Source organism: Ipomoea nil, unplaced genomic scaffold, assembly GCF_001879475.1.
Source record: "Ipomoea nil cultivar Tokyo-kokei standard unplaced genomic scaffold, Asagao_1.1 scaffold0319, whole genome shotgun sequence".
NCBI lineage: Eukaryota > Viridiplantae > Streptophyta > Magnoliopsida > Solanales > Convolvulaceae > Ipomoea > Ipomoea nil.
In genome coordinates, this window is record NW_017616747.1 from 1,367,101 (window position 1) to 1,386,256 (window position 19,156).

General features: G+C 34.8%; 2 protein-coding genes and 2 long non-coding RNA genes across 4 annotated transcripts; 2 read left to right on the plus strand and 2 right to left on the minus strand.

The window, feature by feature from the left end:
- Window positions 1-336: 336 nt before the first annotated feature.
- LOC109171533 lies at window positions 337-1,222 on the plus strand. The gene is made up of 2 exons (XR_002052610.1): window positions 337-390; window positions 751-1,222. It is a non-coding gene; the product is annotated as an uncharacterized LOC109171533 (long non-coding RNA).
- Window positions 1,223-3,388: 2,166 nt separating this feature from the next.
- On the minus strand, window positions 3,389-4,421 carry LOC109171519 (uncharacterized mitochondrial protein AtMg00810-like). The gene is made up of 2 exons (XM_019320545.1): window positions 3,576-4,421; window positions 3,389-3,472 (listed from the first exon to the last, which is right to left on the minus strand). Exons 1-2 carry the CDS (start codon window positions 4,419-4,421, stop codon window positions 3,389-3,391), a joined length of 930 nt encoding a protein of 309 aa, XP_019176090.1.
- A 66-nt stretch (window positions 4,422-4,487) lies between these two features.
- LOC109171520 (uncharacterized mitochondrial protein AtMg00820-like) lies at window positions 4,488-4,913 on the minus strand. The gene has a single exon (XM_019320547.1). The coding sequence runs from the start codon at window positions 4,911-4,913 to the stop codon at window positions 4,488-4,490; it is 426 nt and encodes a 141-aa protein (XP_019176092.1).
- Window positions 4,914-12,393: 7,480 nt separating this feature from the next.
- LOC109171552 lies at window positions 12,394-19,138 on the plus strand. Its single transcript, XR_002052618.1, has 3 exons — window positions 12,394-12,508; window positions 13,253-13,255; window positions 19,128-19,138. It is a non-coding gene; the product is annotated as an uncharacterized LOC109171552 (long non-coding RNA).
- The last annotated feature ends 18 nt before the right edge of the window (window positions 19,139-19,156 follow it).

Here is a 19,156-nt window from a genome sequence, read left to right on the forward strand (position 1 = left end):
CCATGCAATCCACTTGGACTTGAGCGTTGGTGTAGCCTCGGTCCTTAATCCATCATAGGGCTTCCGCCATCCTAGAATCGAAGGAGCACCATAAATGGCAGCCACGAAAGAACCATTCCCCGCCGTTATAACGCACAAGATTCCGTGGAGAATTCCCAGGCCATGATCTTAACAAAGATCATCGAATTGCAGCTTGACGCCACCCCCTCCAACCAACCGCCAAACATAGGCAGTGCACAAACGGTGGGGATCTCTGATCTACATCTTTCCTCCTCAGATTATCCGTATAGTAGTTGGCAAGATCCCAGTGGTTAATTGCTCTCCATACAAATACCTTCCTTCCATTTCGATGGTGCTGAGGATTTCTTTATGTGAGGCCAAATTGATAAGGTAACTTCCTATATATGCCCATATTTATTTGTTTACAACTAACACATTAATTACTAATATTTTGTTAACAAAAACAACATAATTAGAGAATGAAAGTAAAAAAGAAGAAGAAATTAGAAGGATAAAATAATATTTTATTTTATACATTAATATAAATGAAACATCAAAACAACAAGCTAAGAGCAATATAATCAATAATCCATGCCACAAGCCACTCTGTGTTAATCCTTAAACTTTGCAAATTAAAACCTCAAAGTCCCAAGTCAAAAATGAAAAGCATATTTTTGTGCATTCATATGAATAACCACCCTACATTAGCTCTATATAAACTTTAAATCTCCACTTTCTTCTCTATTGCAGGTTTTTCTCTCTAGCCTCGTCAAGAGAATCGCTGCATTTAGAGCCATTAAACAATTAAAGTTCCAATAATATAATATAATGGCCCAAAGTAAATTTGTTGTTTTTGCTCTATTCTTCTTTGCCATTGTTGGCATGGCGGCGGCCGGCGATGCTCCGGCGAGCGCTCCGCCGAGCGAAGCTCCGGCGGCGGCCAACAACAGTGTCGTTGGCACCCTCGATGGAGGCGCTACAACTACCGCCGCGCCTGTTGGTGGGCCCATTCCTGCTTCTATTTACGAAAGCCTCGCCCCCGCTGGGACACCCAGTAGCGGTGCCACTATGACTGTCAGGGCCGCCGCCTCTGCTGTTACCGCCACCGTCGTCGGCGCCACCGTCGCTGCCTCCTTCTTCTTTTAAATTGAGTGAAATTTAATTTAATTCAACCTCATGACTTGATCATTGTGGCAATATAATATAATCATAATCATCATATATATTGGTGTATTTCTTTCTTGTTTTAATTAATTTTCTGATGATTTCTTGAATAAAAAACAATTTGAATAATTGACAATAATTATTTAATTTAATGGGAAAAATGCAATTTTAACCCTGAAACTATTTACCTTTATCTTCTTCATGTTTTCGAGCTCAACACTCTTTTTAGATCTTTAGGACAATATTTCTTCAACATTTTTATGATGTTAGGCCTCTTTTGATGGTCTAACACTTTCAGTAATATAATGCTTTTCTTTTGACGAGATAAGTATTTTAGTTAGATTTTTGATGTTTTTGTTACAACTCTTTTAGAAGAGTGTGCTTAATTAATTAATAGCTCTTTTTATCAAAAGACATTCTATGTTCTTCGTACTAGATCTTTTGTTTGGATTCTACCACTGTGTACTATATATTATTGGTAGATCTTAGATTTGCATGCTGCCCTGAAAATGTTTTACATTCCTAGTTTAAACTGTTCTACGGATTATTTTCTTATTTGGATGTGTTAGGGATTCCCTTAACTATACTAATTATTCATATTTTGAACTCAATATCTTTTATCTTTTATATATAGTAATGGTGATAAACTTTCAACGTTATACTTTTTATGACATCATCAAATTCTATACATTACACATATTACTAACAAATTAAGTAACCCAAAGTATTGTGAACTTTAATTAGGTGATGGAATCCAATAGCTATTGATTTTTAAGGTTCAATCAATAAACCCTAGCTTGGGTGGCTTACACACTAGCTCATTATAGTACTACCAAATCTATGGATTCAATGGCGTAGAACAAGAGTAGGCTTAACTTGTTTGACTCTTTCGCAAAAGGAGTATGTGAAGAATATAATTAATGAAGCACAAGAAAGCTAGAGTTTAAGAGGATAGAGAGAATTTAATGAACTTCTGTACACGTACTTTTTGAACTTGAAAATGAAGAACTATGGAGGGTATTTAAATTTGTAATGTACGGATTATTTTACAATGAAAAATTATCTAGAATAAATTGTTGTAAAATATAGAAACATAAAGAGGAAATTTAAAAGATCCCAGAGAGAGAAGAAGAAGAACCAGTTGAATACGAGAACTCGGAACCTTTTAAAAATCGTGTCAGTAGTGCAAATACAACATAAGTAAAAATCATATACCATGCATACATCATCCTAGAAAATAAGATAATGGCCACATAAAAAGATATATTTACAACATAAATCAAATTATTTAACCATTTAAAAGTATAATGTGTATTTTTCATAAGATTTTTTTCTATTTTAATTAGAAAAGTTTCTATAATAGTTCATTTAATTTTATGATCATCATATTTTTCCCCTGCTTTTAGTTTAAAGCTTTGATAAGTTGCAAAGCAGTGACATCTCTTTTTATAAAGAAAGATACCTCCTCATCTGATCTGATCTCTAGTTACATAGTAAATTACAGTCAAGGAAAGTTTTGGTCCCTGCCCTCCAAGTTAATCTAAGGGGGGTGTTTCAATCATGACTTTTATAGAATTTTAAAGACTTTTAAAATGATAGATTTTAATAAACTTTGACTGACTTTCATAGAGTCGTTCAAAACTTTTTAAAACTCTATAAAAGTCTATATAAAAAACATTCATAGACTTTTATCAACTTTTTATTTTAAAAAGTCTACAAAAGTCTTAAATACGTCCTTACAAACTTTCAATGATTTTGATTCTTATCATTTATATAATTTTCTTACAAAACATTTATAATATATCATAAAATTTTCTTATTATATAGTTCTTCACTCACATCAACGTAACATTCTCAACTGAAGAGAGCTCAAGCACACACAGTCACCATTGAATCAATAGAGAGAAGAACAAGGAAGAATATCTGAAGGTTTATTCATGGATAGTATTAACATACAAAATCATAATGCAGAAAGGAGGGAAAAACTACTGCTTTATACTATGGCAGTTATAACAGAATTAGGGAAGGGGGGAAAATACAAGAGTGTCCTTGTCTACTTTATCACCCCCCCCCCCCCCCCCCCCCCCCCCCCCCCCCCCGTAAGCTGGAGCATGAATGTCTTGAAGACCCAGCTTAGAATGAAAATTATCAAACATTTGTCTTGGCAAAGCTTTGGTGAATCCATCAGCAATCTGTTTTTGGGAAGGTATGGACATCAACTTTATCACTCCTTCACATACCTTTTGCTTGACAACATGGCAATCAATCTCAATGTGCTTAGTGCATTCATGGAAAACATGATTTTCTCCTATTGCAATAGCAGACTAACTATCACAGAAAAGAGCAGTAGGGATGTTAGGCTTCACCTTTAGATCTGTTAGCAAGTATAGAAGTCATTGAATCTCACATACTGTAGAAGATAGGGCTCTGTATTCAGCTTCAAATGATGATCTGGATACAATGACTTGCTTCTTTGTCTTCCATGATATTAAGGACTCTCCAAGATAGATACAATAACCTGTAACTGATTTTCTAGTTTCTGCACAAGAGACCCAATCAGAGTCAGAAAAGCCTTGTAATCTGATTCTAGAGTTTGTTGGATAGAACAATCCCTTTCCAGGAGATCCCTTTAGGTACCTTAGTACCCTATGAGCAGCCACAAGGTGTGTATCTCTAGACTTGTCAACAAATTGACTTAGTTGTTGGACTGCATATGAAATGCCTGGTCTGGTGTTTGTTAAGTAAAGCAACTTCCCAACCAGCCTTCTATAGATTTCTGGTTGATCAAGGATTGTCCCTTCAGAATTGGTAAGCTTTTGGCCTGTGTTAATGGGTGTGTGAGCAGGTTTAGCATCCAAAAAACCATTCTCCTCTAGGATTTCAAGAGTGTATTTCCTCTGGCACAGGTTAAGCCCATTAGATGATCTGAATGCTTCAAGACCTAGAAAATAGTTTAGATGGCCAAGATCTTTTATTCTGAAAGTCTTGTCCAAGAACTGCTTCAGCTTGCTAATCTGTTGAAAATCTGATCCTACAACCAAAATATCATCAACATAGATCAGGAGAGCTATGAAGGATGTGTCTAAGGTTTTAGTAAATAAGGATGGATCTGCTGTGGACTGCTGGAAGCTAATGTCTTGCAGAGCCATTGTTAGCTTAGCATTCCACTGTCTACTAGCCTGCTTTAGTCCATATAAGGATCTCAGTAGCCTGCAAACCTGCTTATTATCATTCTGAAAACCAGGAGGTAAAATCATATATACTTCTTCTTGTAAATCACCATGCAAAAAGGCATTATTAATGTATAATTGCTGAATATCCCATCATTTTGCAATAGCCACAGCCAGGAATGTTCTTATTGTTGTCATTCTAGCCACAGGAGAGAATGTTTCAATGTAGTATACTCCTAGCTGTTGAGTGTAACCCTTAGCAACCAACCTAGCTTTGTGCCTTTCTATAAAACCATCTGCTTTGTGTTTCACCTTGTATACCCATTTGCATCCAATAGGTTTCTTTCCTGGTGGCAAGTCTGTAAGTGTCCATGTTTTATTCTCAATAAGGGCATTCATTTCACACTTCATTTCTTTCCTCCATGCTTCATCTTTTACTGCTTCATTGTATGATTGTGGCTCATGTGAAGATAGAATAGAAGATGCACAAACTTTATGATTGGGAGATAGACAATCATATGATATAACCTTATTGATTGAATGTGGTGAGGATCCACTGTGATAGGTTCCTGTGGTCATTGAATGACAGTAATAATCCTGTAATCTTGTAGGAATATGCCTTACTCTATCTGACCTCCTTGGTTCTGACTAAACAATGTCTGTTTGAACTACTTCTTCTTCCAATGCTATGTCACTATATGATTCAGTGGGCAATTCATTGCTTGGACTGACATTTGTATTCATACTTTCAGCATTGTAAGGTAAAGGACTATCAGCTCTTTGTGAGACTAGATTCTGATTATCAGTCCCCTCTATATCCTCTAGGGGTGTTGCACTTATTTCAGTATAAATGGGAATTAAGGGCAATACAGGATTGAACATCAACTTGTCATCAGCTTCTGATCTTAGATCTTTCAGAGGATATATGTGTTCATAAAATTGAACATCCCTAGAGATGAAAATCTGCTTGTTAGCAATATCATATAACATGTAGCCTTTCACATTGATAGGGATCCCCAGGAAAATGCATTTCTTGGCTCTTGGCTGCATTTTATTTCTTCCTTGAGGAATAGTAGAGGCAAAACACAGACAGCCAAACACTTTGAATTGATCATAATCCACTCATTTCCCAAACAGTATTTCAAAGGGAGCCTTCTCACCACTCTTTGAATTGATCATAAGATAATGGCCACATAAAAAGATATATTTACAACATAAATCAAATTATTTAACCATTTAAAAGTATAATGTGTATTTTTCATAAGACTTTTTTCGATTTTAATTAAAAAAGTTTCTATAATAGTTCATTTAATTTGATGATCATCATATTTTTCCCCTGCTTTTAGTTTTAAAGCTTTGATAAGTTGCAAAGTAGTGGCATTTGTTTTATAAAGAAAGATACCTCCTCATCTTATCTCTAGTTACATAGTAAATTGCAGTCAAGGAAAGATTCAGTCCTTGGCCTCCAAGTTAATCTAAGGGGGTGTATTTAATCATGACTTTTGTAGAGTTTTAAAGACTTTTAAAATAATAGATTTTAATAAACTTTTATTGACTTTCATAGAGTCGTTCAGCACTTTTTAAAACTTTATAAGACTCTATAAAAGTCTATATAAAAAACATTCATAGACTTTTATCAATTTTTTATTTTAAAAAGTCTACAAAAGTCTTAAATACATCATTACAAACTTTCAATGATTTTGATTCTTATCATTTATATAATTTTCTTACAAAACATTTATAATATATCATAAAATTTTCTTATTATATAGTTCTTCACTCACATCAACGTAACATTCTCAACTGAAGAGAGCTCAAGCACACACAGTCACCATTGAATCAAATAGAGAGAAGAACAAGGAAGAAGATCTGAAGGTTTAGAGTATTAACATACAAAATCATAATGCAGAAAGGAGGGAAAAACTACTGCTTTATATTATGGGAGTTATAACAGAATTAGGGAAGGGGGAAAAATACAAGAGTGTCCTTGTCTACTTTATCATCAACATTATTATTTATCTCCATAGTATGTATGTTGAGACTTATATTTTTATTATTCAATATTGTTATGAATTTCTAATGAAATAATTTTTTTTTTGATGTTTATTAATAATATATATATATATATATATATATATATATATATATATATATATATATATATATATATATATATATATATATATATATATATTATTAATAAACATCAAAATATAATTATGATAAAAGAATTGATCAACTAAAATATTTAAAAATATAATTACAAGTTGCATAAAAAAATCTAATATTAATATATATATATATATATATATATATATATATATATATATATATATATATATATATATATATACTTGATATGTATTGCTAGGCATCACGCAAAGAACTATTATTTGCAATAAGATACTGCGAACAACAAGAAGGTGCTACTGTTTGTAACCCCAAATTGTTGTTGCGAACAGTAGTTTGCTATTCGTAGTACTTTTTGAATATCACATACTTTTAAAGACTCTCTAAAAGTCTTCATCGAATACCACACGACTTTTAAAGATTCTTTAAAAATCTTGATTGAATACCGTCTGACTTTTAAAGACTCTCTAAAAGTTTGAATTGAATACCCCCAAACTTTTAAAGTTCATAAAAGTCTTTAAAACTCTATGAAAGTCATGATTGAATACACCTCCCTAACAGTAAAAAAAATTTAAAAAAAAAAACATAAAAACCATTAAGAAATTGCCTGATATATATAAAACACTAATGAACAAACCTTAATGTAATTAATTTTCTTTTGTTCCAACAACCTCTCAATTCAATATCGACCCACATGATCTCAACTTTGTCAAAGAAAAACATGAGAAATTACCTTATTAGCACAATTTTTAACTTTGTCTTTGACAGAAAATTCATTGGGGCAAGTAAAAAATTTTCGTCACTCTTGAAAAATTATGTTTTTAAAACGTTCGTCCAGAAGACGAGAACACCAGTAAATCTGTAGGTGCACCAAATAAATACAAAATATTGGGATGCGGAACAACCAGGTATAAATATCTTTGGTAAATGACAAGAATCTGGTTGACTTATAAAAATTTATATATATGTTGGAGATATATATTATAATAATTGTCGACAACACAATTGCCTTCAAAATTGTTCATATTAAATGACAATCTGAATCCAGAGTTAGGCGCCAGAAGCACCCTGATTGATTTATAAAAGGAGCAATTAAGACATATATAACTAAACTCACTAATAAATGTATTCTCTTTATAATATGTACACCATCGAAATGTTAACCATGTAGGTACGTTACAAATGAGTGTTTGTATAAAAAAAAAAAAGAAACAAGAAAGATGAGGTGGTGTGATATAAAGCGAGTTTTGTAACCTACGGGTTCACGCAAATACCCATAATTGATTTTAATCAAATATACTCTCCCATAATGGACGTCATTAAATTTCGCTACATAATATTATTGGCAGTAAATAACAAATTTAGATATGCAACTAATGAGCATGACCACATAATTATGGGTCATTAGGCGCTAATTTTTATTTAGAAAAATCCTTGATGGATTTATAATTCTTAGAATGAAAGAAAATAAAAATCGAAACATATTTGTTGTTGAATTACAAAGGCTTTACATAACTTGAAGTAGTAAGCAATTGACTAAGTAATTTCCTGTTGAAATAAGAATATGTAAACGGGAATATGTGCCATTATGTGCTCATTAAAGAGTTGTTAATGGAGTTATTTATTTATTATCTTAATCTGTGTTGGTGTTATGAACATCATTGAAATACATAAATAGCTTCATCATATTAGCTCGTGTTTAAAGACAGAGTTTGAAATGAAAGACTTGGAAATATAAGTATTGTGATCTCAGCTTAAAGATCAAGCATATCCTTGAAGGAGTTTTACACACTAGTTAGCCTACATTAAAAAATGTCTTAACGATGTTTTTTATGGATAAGTACCACTAACTTATCACACTAACGGTTATCTAATAATCTTGTGTAGTAGATAAGGGACCATTTAGACTCGAAGAAGGTAATGAAAACATTTTGGGAAAGTCCATTCCTTCATTGCTATTGGAGCACTATTATAGAACCAGAAATTCCATAATCGCATCAGGCCTGACATTGTTCTTGCAATGAAATTGCTAACAACATCTAGTGCTCCTCCTACAATTAAATATTAGAATAGTATTCAAAATATCCTCCAATATCTTCGATTTATACAAGATTTTGAAGTTTATGCGATAAATCGATGTGTGATTTTCATAGGCCACTTAGATATTGGCTCTTTTATTTGATCCCATGATGCCAAATCTCAAACATGTTATGTTTGGCTTTACCCCCACTATTCTATATGAGGACAATAAAGCTTGTGTTATACAAATAATAAATGGGTATTTTAAAGAATATTAGACAAAATATATAACGTCAATATTCAAGCCACTTGAGTTCCAGAAGAGTCACGAGATTCTTATACAAAATGTTAATTCTAGTGACAATCTTGAAGATTGTACCATATCTATTTTTCTACACTCATTTTGAAACAATATTTTTATTTTAAAACATATAGACCTTGAAGATTGTTATATTCAAGGGTAGTAGGATTTACTTGAATCAATCTTAAAGATTGGACTTGAATAATCCTGATGATTATTGAGTCTTAACGACTAACAGTTGTACCCATTTTGCAACACATGAATGCATATATATATATATATCTTGTACTCTTTTTCTCACTAGGTGTTTTTCCATTAGATTTTTCTTGTGTGGTCTTTAACGAGGCATGCGTATGATATATTAATATCGTTGAGGAAGTTGCAAATAAATATTTAAATAAACAAACCTCAAAATCCTGGAGAATGGAGATTATGCCTTGAAGGCTTATGGTTGTACTATTTTTTCCTTAACTAAGTTTTTTTCTCATAGGGTTTTCTTAGGGTAAGGTTTTTAATGAGACAGCCAAAACAACACATCATTTACTCATACATTTGTACTCTTTTCTCGACTAGGTTTTTTTCACAAGGTTTTTCTAGCGAGTTTTTAACGAGGCATGATATGATAAAATAATGTCAAAGGGGGCGTGTTATATATAATATTTATTATGGACATTATTGTGTATGGTCGTATTTATGTCTCCATTATTGTTTTCTGTTACAATTGTAATTATATATCTCATGTATTATGTACTGAAGTTTGAGATGTTGGAATAAAATCTCTGCAATTACATATCTCTTTTCTTTCCCTGCATTTTGTCTCTTCCGTTGGTTATACTATAATCCGTTTCACAGGGGAACACTACGAGCTAAAAGGAAACAATTTACAACATTGTTTAATTATTAGAAATCATAAAAGTTATGTGATGTAGTAAATACAAAGATTCCAACAAAAATGTAAGGAATGAGGGTTGGATCGCACAGGGATCATGTTCTAGTTTGCTTATTGGTTTTAGTCTTTAGGCTCAGATTATGTGGCAGTGGGTCAGAGGTTCCCGAGCTAAAGGTCAATATATGAAAAATGCCCAGCGTCCCTTTCACAAGTGTCTCGCGGGGTATTTATAGAGGATTATAGGGGACACATGTCTCTCATGCACTCGGCGGTCTAGACGACTATAGAGAAGGCGTCCACATGTTGGAGGGTATTAGATTAGTAAATGACCAATAGGCTTGACTCAAGCGGATGTGCTCGGTTTGAGTGATGTCGCCCATGGACACGCTTCAGGATATCCCTTGAGCTCGGGGCCACACCCTCTAAGTAGGGATCGAGTTTGAACAAAAAAAGAAGGAACGCCAAGGCCCCCCAAGTGGATAAAAGGAACAATATCCAGGTCGGATCGGTTATGTGTTCTCATGAAGTCGGATCAGGTCAGAAACAGACACGTGCCACCTATAGAGATAGATATGAGCATATACTTGGTTCCTATAGACTGGTAGGCCAGTGATATTTCCTATCATTATGAAATTAATAATAATTACATAATGACTACAATTTTTTGTACTTAGATAAAATTAGTAATTATTCTTTAGTTGTAATTTAATAAGATGAAATAATTTATGATTACTTTTATAGTCAAATTATTTATAAAATAATATTATTTATTATGTAAAAATTTTAAAAAATAAATATCTAATCTAAAAACATAATAAGTGTGAATGAAAGTTATACCCCTGATTTATGTCCGTTTTTTTCGTTAAGTTTTTTTGTACATTATGCTATAAAGGTTGTACATTAAAATATTTTGGACAAACATACCCCTATCGTTATAACTTTCGTTATCTTTTCCACTATTGTTACCATGCACATGCATCCACCATATATTTTCTTATCTTCTTCATTAATAATAATATATACACATTAAATATTTGAGTTATATGTTAATTATTACATAAATATAAATTTAAATTTATAAAAATGATTTATATTATTATTATTTAGAATAATTTAAATATCTAAAATCTAAATAAATTTAAAATTTTAATATAATGTATTAATATTGGGAACCTATTTTTTGCGCATCGCGCATAAAAAATACTAGTAATAATAATATGCTTGAAAATAAAAGAGAATGATAAATTGTTGTGTTCATAACTTTGATTCATTTAGCAAGTTAAGTTCACCAACATTATAGTTACCAATCAACATCATTAGTACGACATTGTCCTGTGTATTAAATAATACATCATCTCTTGCATCAATTTGAAAATATGTTGCTATTTCATCCCACAGTTGCGTGAATAATGTTGCATCGAAGTAGAGCTCTACTTTTTTATTTCATCCCACAGTTGCATGAATAAGTAGGTTCACGGGATATTATGGTACTCAAATCACTATATTGATACAGTGGTTCGCCCTTCTGCTTCTCGTCAAAGCTGGAGGTTCACGGGCTATTATGGTAGCCTAGATCGCAATCGACGTTGAGAATCATGGAACATTCTTAGGTACTTGTCTTCTCTCAACTCTTTACCTCGGCTCATAATGGAGGATTTCAACAACCTCTTGTGGGATTGGGAGAAGGTAGGGAGGGTTACTCATCCTCAATGGTTTCTTCATGAGTTTAGAGAGGCGGATCGGGGGAGTGGGCTGTCAAACTTTGGGTTTGAGGGTTTCTAGTACACTTGGAAAAGGGGGAGGGGAACCAGTCATTGGGTTCAGGAGAAGTTAGATAGGATTTTATTATTTTAGTGTCGGGAGGGTGGCATGATTTGTTCCCGGGGGCTAGAGCATGGTCGGATGAAGGGAGTAGTAGTAACCATATGCCGTTGTTTCTAGTTACTCGGCAAGAGGGAGGGATGGTGTTTCATCGTCGGAAATGGTTTGAGAATGCCTGGGGTCGCCATCCGGATTATAAGGGTGGTTTAGTGGGCGTGGAGTAATTCTCAAGGGACTAATATTGTTGATAGGTTAGCATAGTGTGCAAAAAAAGTAGAGGATTGGGGTAGACGGTATAGTAAAGGTGAGATGTAGGAATTGAAAAATTGTAGGGAGTGCGTGGGACGGTTGAGGGGAAGGAGAGATGTTGGCAGTATGAGGGAGTTTAAGGAGGTCCAACGGAGGTATATGTCTCTTCTACAAAGCCAGAGTGAAAGGTGGAGGCAAAGGGCAAAGGAATGGTGGTACAATGGGGGGATTTTAGTACACGATTTTTCCACAATTCGGTTATTAACCGGTGACGGCGAAGAAATAAAATTGAGAGCTTGCAGACTCATACTGGTGAGGTGGTGTCCGATGAGGCGTTGATGTGAAGTGTAATGGTGGACTATTTTCTCTAATCTGTTCTTGGCCAATGAGGGAGATGGGAAACCAGTCCTAGACTGTTTGGAGCGCACCATCGATGATGAGCAGAATGAGATGATGCTTCGAGGTAGTGTCTGTTGATGAAGTCAAAGGCGGCTATTTTCGGGATGTATCCGGATAAATCTTCGGGCCCGGATGGTTTATCACTGGCTTTCTTCTAGATGCATTGGGATATCTTGGTAGATGATGTAGTCTCTTTTTGCCTGAATTTTCTTTCTACTGGAATTTTACCCGAACATATAAACGATACTCATATTGTTCTAATCCCAAAAATTAAAACCCCTGAGTCTATGTCTGATTTTCGCCCTATTTCCTTATGTAATGTTATTTACCACATTCTTGCCAAAGTTTTAGCTAATCGTTTGAGGGGTCTCTTGAATTCTGTAATTTCTTGTAATCAAAGTGTTTCATTCAGGGTCGGTCGATTGTGGATAATGTTCTGATTGCTTTTGAGTCGGTCCATTCTTTGAATAGGCAAAAGGGTAGTAAAAGAGGGTATGGGGATTTAAAAGTTTATATGAGTAAGGACTAAGGACTATGACCGAGTGGAGTGGGGTTTTTTGGGTAAGGTTATGCGGGGGATGGGTTTTAGTGCTCATTGGGCTAGGTTGATGGAGGAGTGTGTGTCTACTATGCAGTATCGGTTGTTAGTTGAGGGGAAGGAGTGGGTTCAATCATCCTATCTAGAGGCGAAGAGTTTAATTGCGATGATCCGGGTATAGGAGAGGGCGGGTGCTATTCATGGGGTGAGGGTAGCAAGGGGTGCGTCGGCTATTTCCCACATATTTTTTGCGAATGACTGTCTTTTCTTTTTCCAGGCAAATAGTCTTGAGGCTAGGGTAATGAGGAATATCCTTAGTGAATATGGGATAACGAGTGGGCAAAGTACGTAGTTAGATAAGACCTCTATAGTGTTTGGGATGAATGTTCACTAAGAGGATAATGAGGCTGTTTGTGAACTCCTGGGGGTGCATGAACAGTACGGGTGGGGGGGGGGGGGATATTTAGGTTTACCGGGCTATGTGGGTTAGAGGAAGAAAGAAATATTGGGTTTTGTCCGGGATAAGGTTAGTGCTAGAATTATGAATTGGGATAACCATTTCCTGTCTATAGGGGGTTGTGAGGTTTTGTTAAAAATTGTTCTTCAAAGCATTCCTAATTATTCAATGAATGTCTTTTTACTCCTTAAGGGTCTTTGTGATGAGGTGGAGAGGCTCATGAATTCTTTTTGGTGGGGGTGTGAGTGAAAGGGTGAAGAAGGGATTCGGTGGAGTACGTGGGCTGATTTGTGTAAACCAAAGAGGTTTGGGGGAATGGGTTTTAGGACAGTGAGGGAGATGAATTTGGCAATGTTAGGGAAACAGGGGTGGGAATTCTTAACTGACCCAATAGCTCTAGTGTCAAAAGTTTTTAAACTAAAGTACTTTCCAGATTGTTCCATCATTGAAGCGAGAGGGGGTTATAACCCTTCTTTTGTGTGGACAAGTATTAGGGAATCCCAGGGATTGTTGAGGAGGGAATGAGGTGGAGAATTAGGGATGGGGGTTAGGTGAGGGTGTGGGGAGACCTGTGGCTTCCGGACGACAAAAACTCGTATATCTCTACTCTTGAATATGGTTACCTTAATAACCCTACAGTTGACTCTCTTTTCTATTTGAGTACTCATAATTGGGACTATGCCTTGTTGAGAGATCTTTTTTGTCAACGGGATGTTCAACTTATCTTTAGTTTACCTATTCCTTCTTCCGGGGTTAATGATTGTATGTTTTGGAAGGGTGAGGAAAGGGGGATGTATATGGTACGAAGTGGGTATAGGATTGCAAAGGGGTGTGAGATGAGGGAGTTAGACAGTGGTTGGCCAGATTTGTGGAGGTTGAATATTCCAACAAAAGTGAAGTGTTTTTTTTGGACTTTGTGTACCTTGAGACTCCTTACTAAGGATGTTTTGATTGTTAAACAGGTTAATTGTGATCCGATATGTGCTTTGTGTGGAAGGGCTAATGAATCCGTTGTTCATCTTTTTGCTAATTATGTGTTTGCTCATGAGTGTTGGCATGCCCTGAATGATAGCTAGAATCTTAATCATGTTAATTCTATTGCTACGTGGGTTGAGGAGATGTGGGATGTACTGCCCAGTGAAATGCTCGAGAAAGTTGTTGTTATATGTTGGGAAATATGGGATAACATAAATTCGATGGTATGGAAGAATCAATGTAAAGATGCTCGTACTCTAGTTTACCATGCAGCGTTCTATGCTCAGAATTGGAAAACTATACATGGTGATGGTCTGCTCCCTTCTCGAAACACTATGCAGCCGAATCAAAATGTTCGTCGGGAGCCTCCTCCTGCACCGTTTCTCAAGCTAAATATTGATGTAGCAATGCAGCATGGGGATCGGAAAATGGGTTTTGGGCGGAGTTTACATGATGTTGCGGGTTCTGTGCCTGGGATTATGATGTTTGTTATGGATGGTCGGTACTCGGTTCATGAAGATGTTGAGTTGGATCAAGCAGAAAGGGTGACAACATGTTATTCTTGAAACTGACGCAGAAATTGTGACACGAGCTGTGCAGAGTGGAGTGAATATTACTCCTTTTGGGGCCATTGTTCATAACATCCGTTTACTCTTGATGGAGCTTCCAATGGTTCATTTTTATTTTGTTAAGCGTGGTGGAAATATTCTTGTCCATTCCTTGGCAAAGCGGGCTTTCTGTAATGAGGGGGATGGGAAGCTTGAATGTTTAGATTTTATTCCTCGTTTTGTTTCTGATATGGTTTGTATGAATAATTTATTTGTTGAGAAAATTTCAATTTTGGTCCACTGACTATTGGAGTTGCGTTAATTGCAACACTCGACTTTCAAAAATGTTAATTTAGTACCTTGACTATGCAATTTCTATCAATTTTGGTCACGCCGGCCAAATTGCCGGTCAAATCTCACCGGAAAAATTTAATAGGTCAAATAATGAGGGTATTTTAGTCATTTCTCACTTTTCTTTCTTCTCCGATGAACTTCTCTCCATTTCCGGCACGATTTCTTCTCCGACGTTATATCTGCTAAAGAAATTGTGTATATATCAAGCAATCAATTATTGAGCACTAACTAATGTTGCGCGTTTGCACATTCTTGAAGTGAACAAAAAGCTACATATCCCAATTCTTTCCAAATGTATAATTGGATGCAATAAAGAAACCAAACAGTTATTGTTTGAGTAAATTGCTTGCAAGGAGCGAAATTGATGGTTACCTGAAGAGTAGAGAGATGAGCGGCGAAGAACTACTCAACAGTGAAAAACTCATTATTAAGCTTGGGGCAAATATCACCGTCAACCAAACAAGCCCTTATCTTCCCCCAACTATCCGAATTCGTGAATCATGATGTGGTTTCTCAGCCAAGACGAGTGACGACGAAGGCAAGGATGAGGAGAGAGAGCAGGATGATGACGAGTATAGCCATACAGACAAGGTAGACACCGAGAAGAAATTGTCGCCGGAAAATGAGAGAGCTCATCGGAGAATAAAGAAAAGGAAGTAAAATGACTAAAATACCCTCATTATTTGACCTATTAAAATTTTCCGGTGAGATTTGACCGTCAATTTGGCCGGTGTGACCAAATTGATAGAAATTGCATAGTCAAGGTACTAAATTAACGTTTTTGAAAGTCAAGTGTTGCAATTAACACAACTTCAATAGTCAGTGGACCAAAATTGAAATTTTCTCTTTGTTTGCTTAATGTGAAGTGAGTTTTGGTTTTCAAAAAAAAAATGTTTCACAGCAAAACTAAACGTTCAAGACACTAAATGCTAATGAAATGTAGAGGCGTTTATTACAGAGTAGCAAGGTTCATTATGTTTAAGCTTCATTATATGTATACATACATGATACTCATTTTATAGTTTCTACTATTTAGGGTTTACAATCATTCGGAACTAAATTGCAGTTATAAATCATTCTGAAACCTATGAGATGATTGTAATACCTAAATAATACTATATGAAGTATGGACCACACATTAATTGTCGCCCTTATAGAGCGTTGGCGTCCGAAGGTCCACGCCTTTCACATGCCCTTCGGTGAGTGGGCATAACACTTCAAGATATTGAACTGTTATTCGGATTGAAGGTGAATGACATACCAGTTACATGAGGTGATAAGTGGGGTCTGTCCAAGAGTGGAAGACTTTTTTTTTTTTTTTTTTGAATTCAACCTCTCAAAGCTTTCCTTACAACTAGTAAGGTTTTTTCTACAACCGTACCCAATGTATCACAACTAATCGCGAACAACTCAGATATTGAGGTTCAAGATGTCACGTGGATACTTATCTTTCACTTATTAGGATGATTTTTATTCCCCGAAACAATGGAAAAAGATATGAAATTATTTTTGTTAGAGTTTATTCGTGATTTTGAAGTATAGGTCAATACAGTTGGGGATCGACAGTTTTAGCGTATTTGTACATGGCGTTGTGAAAAGTGGCTCATTACGAAACATCGACTGTATGCAGATGCTTAATTTTGGTGCAAATTTGAACATGGGAGAAGCTGCCTATGGTTAGGCCACAAGGCGTTTTGCCTAACGAAATGCTTGGTCATTTGCCACTTGCAGCAATGTTAGTTGTAAGTTTGTAACAAGTATGATTAAAATTATGAATTTGTATTATATGTGAAGTACTTATTGTTGTATTTTGAAACATAGGTGAAATTGTCCGCATTCATGGCGTTCTGTACCCGGACACGTGGTACGAGCTTATCAAGACCAATTGGATCAAGTTAGTGCAAGCAAAGTGAGTTACTATAATATTATGTTTATATTTTAGCATTATAATATATATTTACATAGCATAACATAAATAAAATTTTAACATCACGACATTGAATTTGTTTTGCAGTTTAATTTCACTCCAATACGATAACGTCTTGCCTAACTTGCCTTGTTATTGCAAAGTTGGGCAAGAGTATTGGACAGCCAGGTACCGCTCATTTTCTTTTACATTGTTGAGTATCATTACCTTGAGCGGTTCTGTAGGCAATTTCACGGCCTTTAAGATGTCCCAGTTCCTGTGTGATATAGTCAAAAATTGCATGACACAAACGGTCGTTCGGGTAAAACAAATGATGATTGGAGTGTAAAGCATGCGACACATATGCAAAAATGGAATAGTCGAGGTTTCTTTATTGTCGAAATGGCACATAAAGACGAACCAACATTTTTATAGCATGCTTTCTTGTGTACATTTCTCAACAGCTCTGACGTCTTCAATGACACTTTAAAACTAATTGTTGGAAATAGAAAAGTAGAGCTCTACTTCGATGCAACATTATTCACGCAACTGTGGGATAAAATAGAAACATATTTTCAAATTGATGCAAGAGATGATGTATTATTTAATACACAGGACAATGTCGTACTAATGATGTTGATTGATAACTATAATGTTGAGAATATTTATTCACGGTCGGTTGAATATTACATTCATGACAACATGTATGGTGAACTTAATTTGTTAAATGAATCAAAGTTATGAACAAAACAATTTATCATTCTCTTTTATTTTCAAGCATATTATCATTATATTTATTTTTTAAAATTTTTACATACTGAATAATATTATTTTATAAATAATTTGACTATAAAAGTAATCATAAATTATTTCATCTTATTAAATTACAACTAAAGAATAATTACTAATCTTATCTAAGTACAAAAAATTGTAGTCATTATGTAATTATTATTAATTTCATAATGATAGGAAATATCACTGACCTACCAGTCTATAGGAATCAAGTATATGCTCGGATCTATCTCTATAGGTGGCACGTATATGTTCCTGACCTGATCCGACTTCATGAGAGCACATGACCGATCCGCCCTGGATATTGTTTCTTTTATTCGCTTGGGGGGCCTTGGCGTTCCTTCTTTTTTATTCAGGTTGTTGCCATGACATCACGGAAAACCACATACTTCACCGGGCGTTCAGTAACCACCCTACCAACGATAGTGTAACAAAAATCAAACGTCGGCGTTACCACATCATCAACTTCAATAACCACTCCTTCTTCGTTATCACCAATTGATAAAGCTTCACATGCTTCAGCCAAAGCACTTGCACTCCCTTTCTCCATAGTCGCACAATACAAAAAGATAAAAAGAGAAAACGTTCTCGCACTATGACACAGAGATCACAAGGGAAACCCTAGAGACTCTCTACGCACAGAAGAAACGAGAAAGAAGAAAAAAAATTGCCACTCTACGGAAAGAAAAAAAAAAGATACAAAAACATAATAACTCATAAATAAACTATTAAAACTTTGCTTTATTGTGTCTGCTTTTTTGAATTCATTTTAGCAAGGAATGAAATATTACCTATAGGATAACAATATTATCACCTTTAATGAAAGCATTAGGCTTGCAACAATGACATTAGAAAAAAGAAAAAGAAAAAGAACACACTTACTATGATGTTTGGAGATATAACAATAGTGCGCGAGAGATGTAACAAAGCCAAAAACTTGCTTTTCGTTTTTATATTTAAACTAATTTTCCAAGTGTAATTGCCCGAATGCTCAATGATTAATTTTAAATAAATATTTTAAAGTATATCAATCAATGTAAAATTATGTTCATGCATAAATAATTGAATATTGAATTTGTTTATTTTAATCAGCAATTCAATGTATATATAAATGCAAGATAATATGTGAGATCGAGATTGATTATAATTGTCACTAAAATAAATGTTTGCAACTTTGTAATAACGTTAGTCTAAATATTTAGTCTAAAAGCGATAGTCTAAATAAATACTACTTTTGGTTTAAATATCTTTAAATCTTCTTAATCATATTCTCCATTAGGTAGAATTGTCGTTGTCTTCATCTTCAGTATTTGTCTTTTTTTTTTTTTTTTTGATTGATAGTGTGTTATGTGCAATTGAGTTACTGGTGGTAGCATAGAGGGCCGCGTCATTCAATTAGATTATGGTGTAGGAAGTTTTAGATTTGTCTTACTGTGTATATAAT

What these genes read in the sequence shown, in the direction of transcription:
- LOC109171519 (XM_019320545.1), bottom strand. Translation starts at nt 4,421, where the DNA reads ATGATTTTACCTCCTGGTTTTCAGAATGATAATAAGCAGGTTTGCAGG. An exon ending in ACAGAGCCCTATCTTCTACA is followed by an intron (nt 3,473 to 3,575) that starts GTATGTGAGATT and finishes CTATTGCAATAG; the next exon opens with GAGAAAATCATGTTTTCCAT.
- LOC109171520 (XM_019320547.1), bottom strand. Translation starts at nt 4,913, where the DNA reads ATGACCACAGGAACCTATCACAGTGGATCCTCACCACATTCAATCAAT.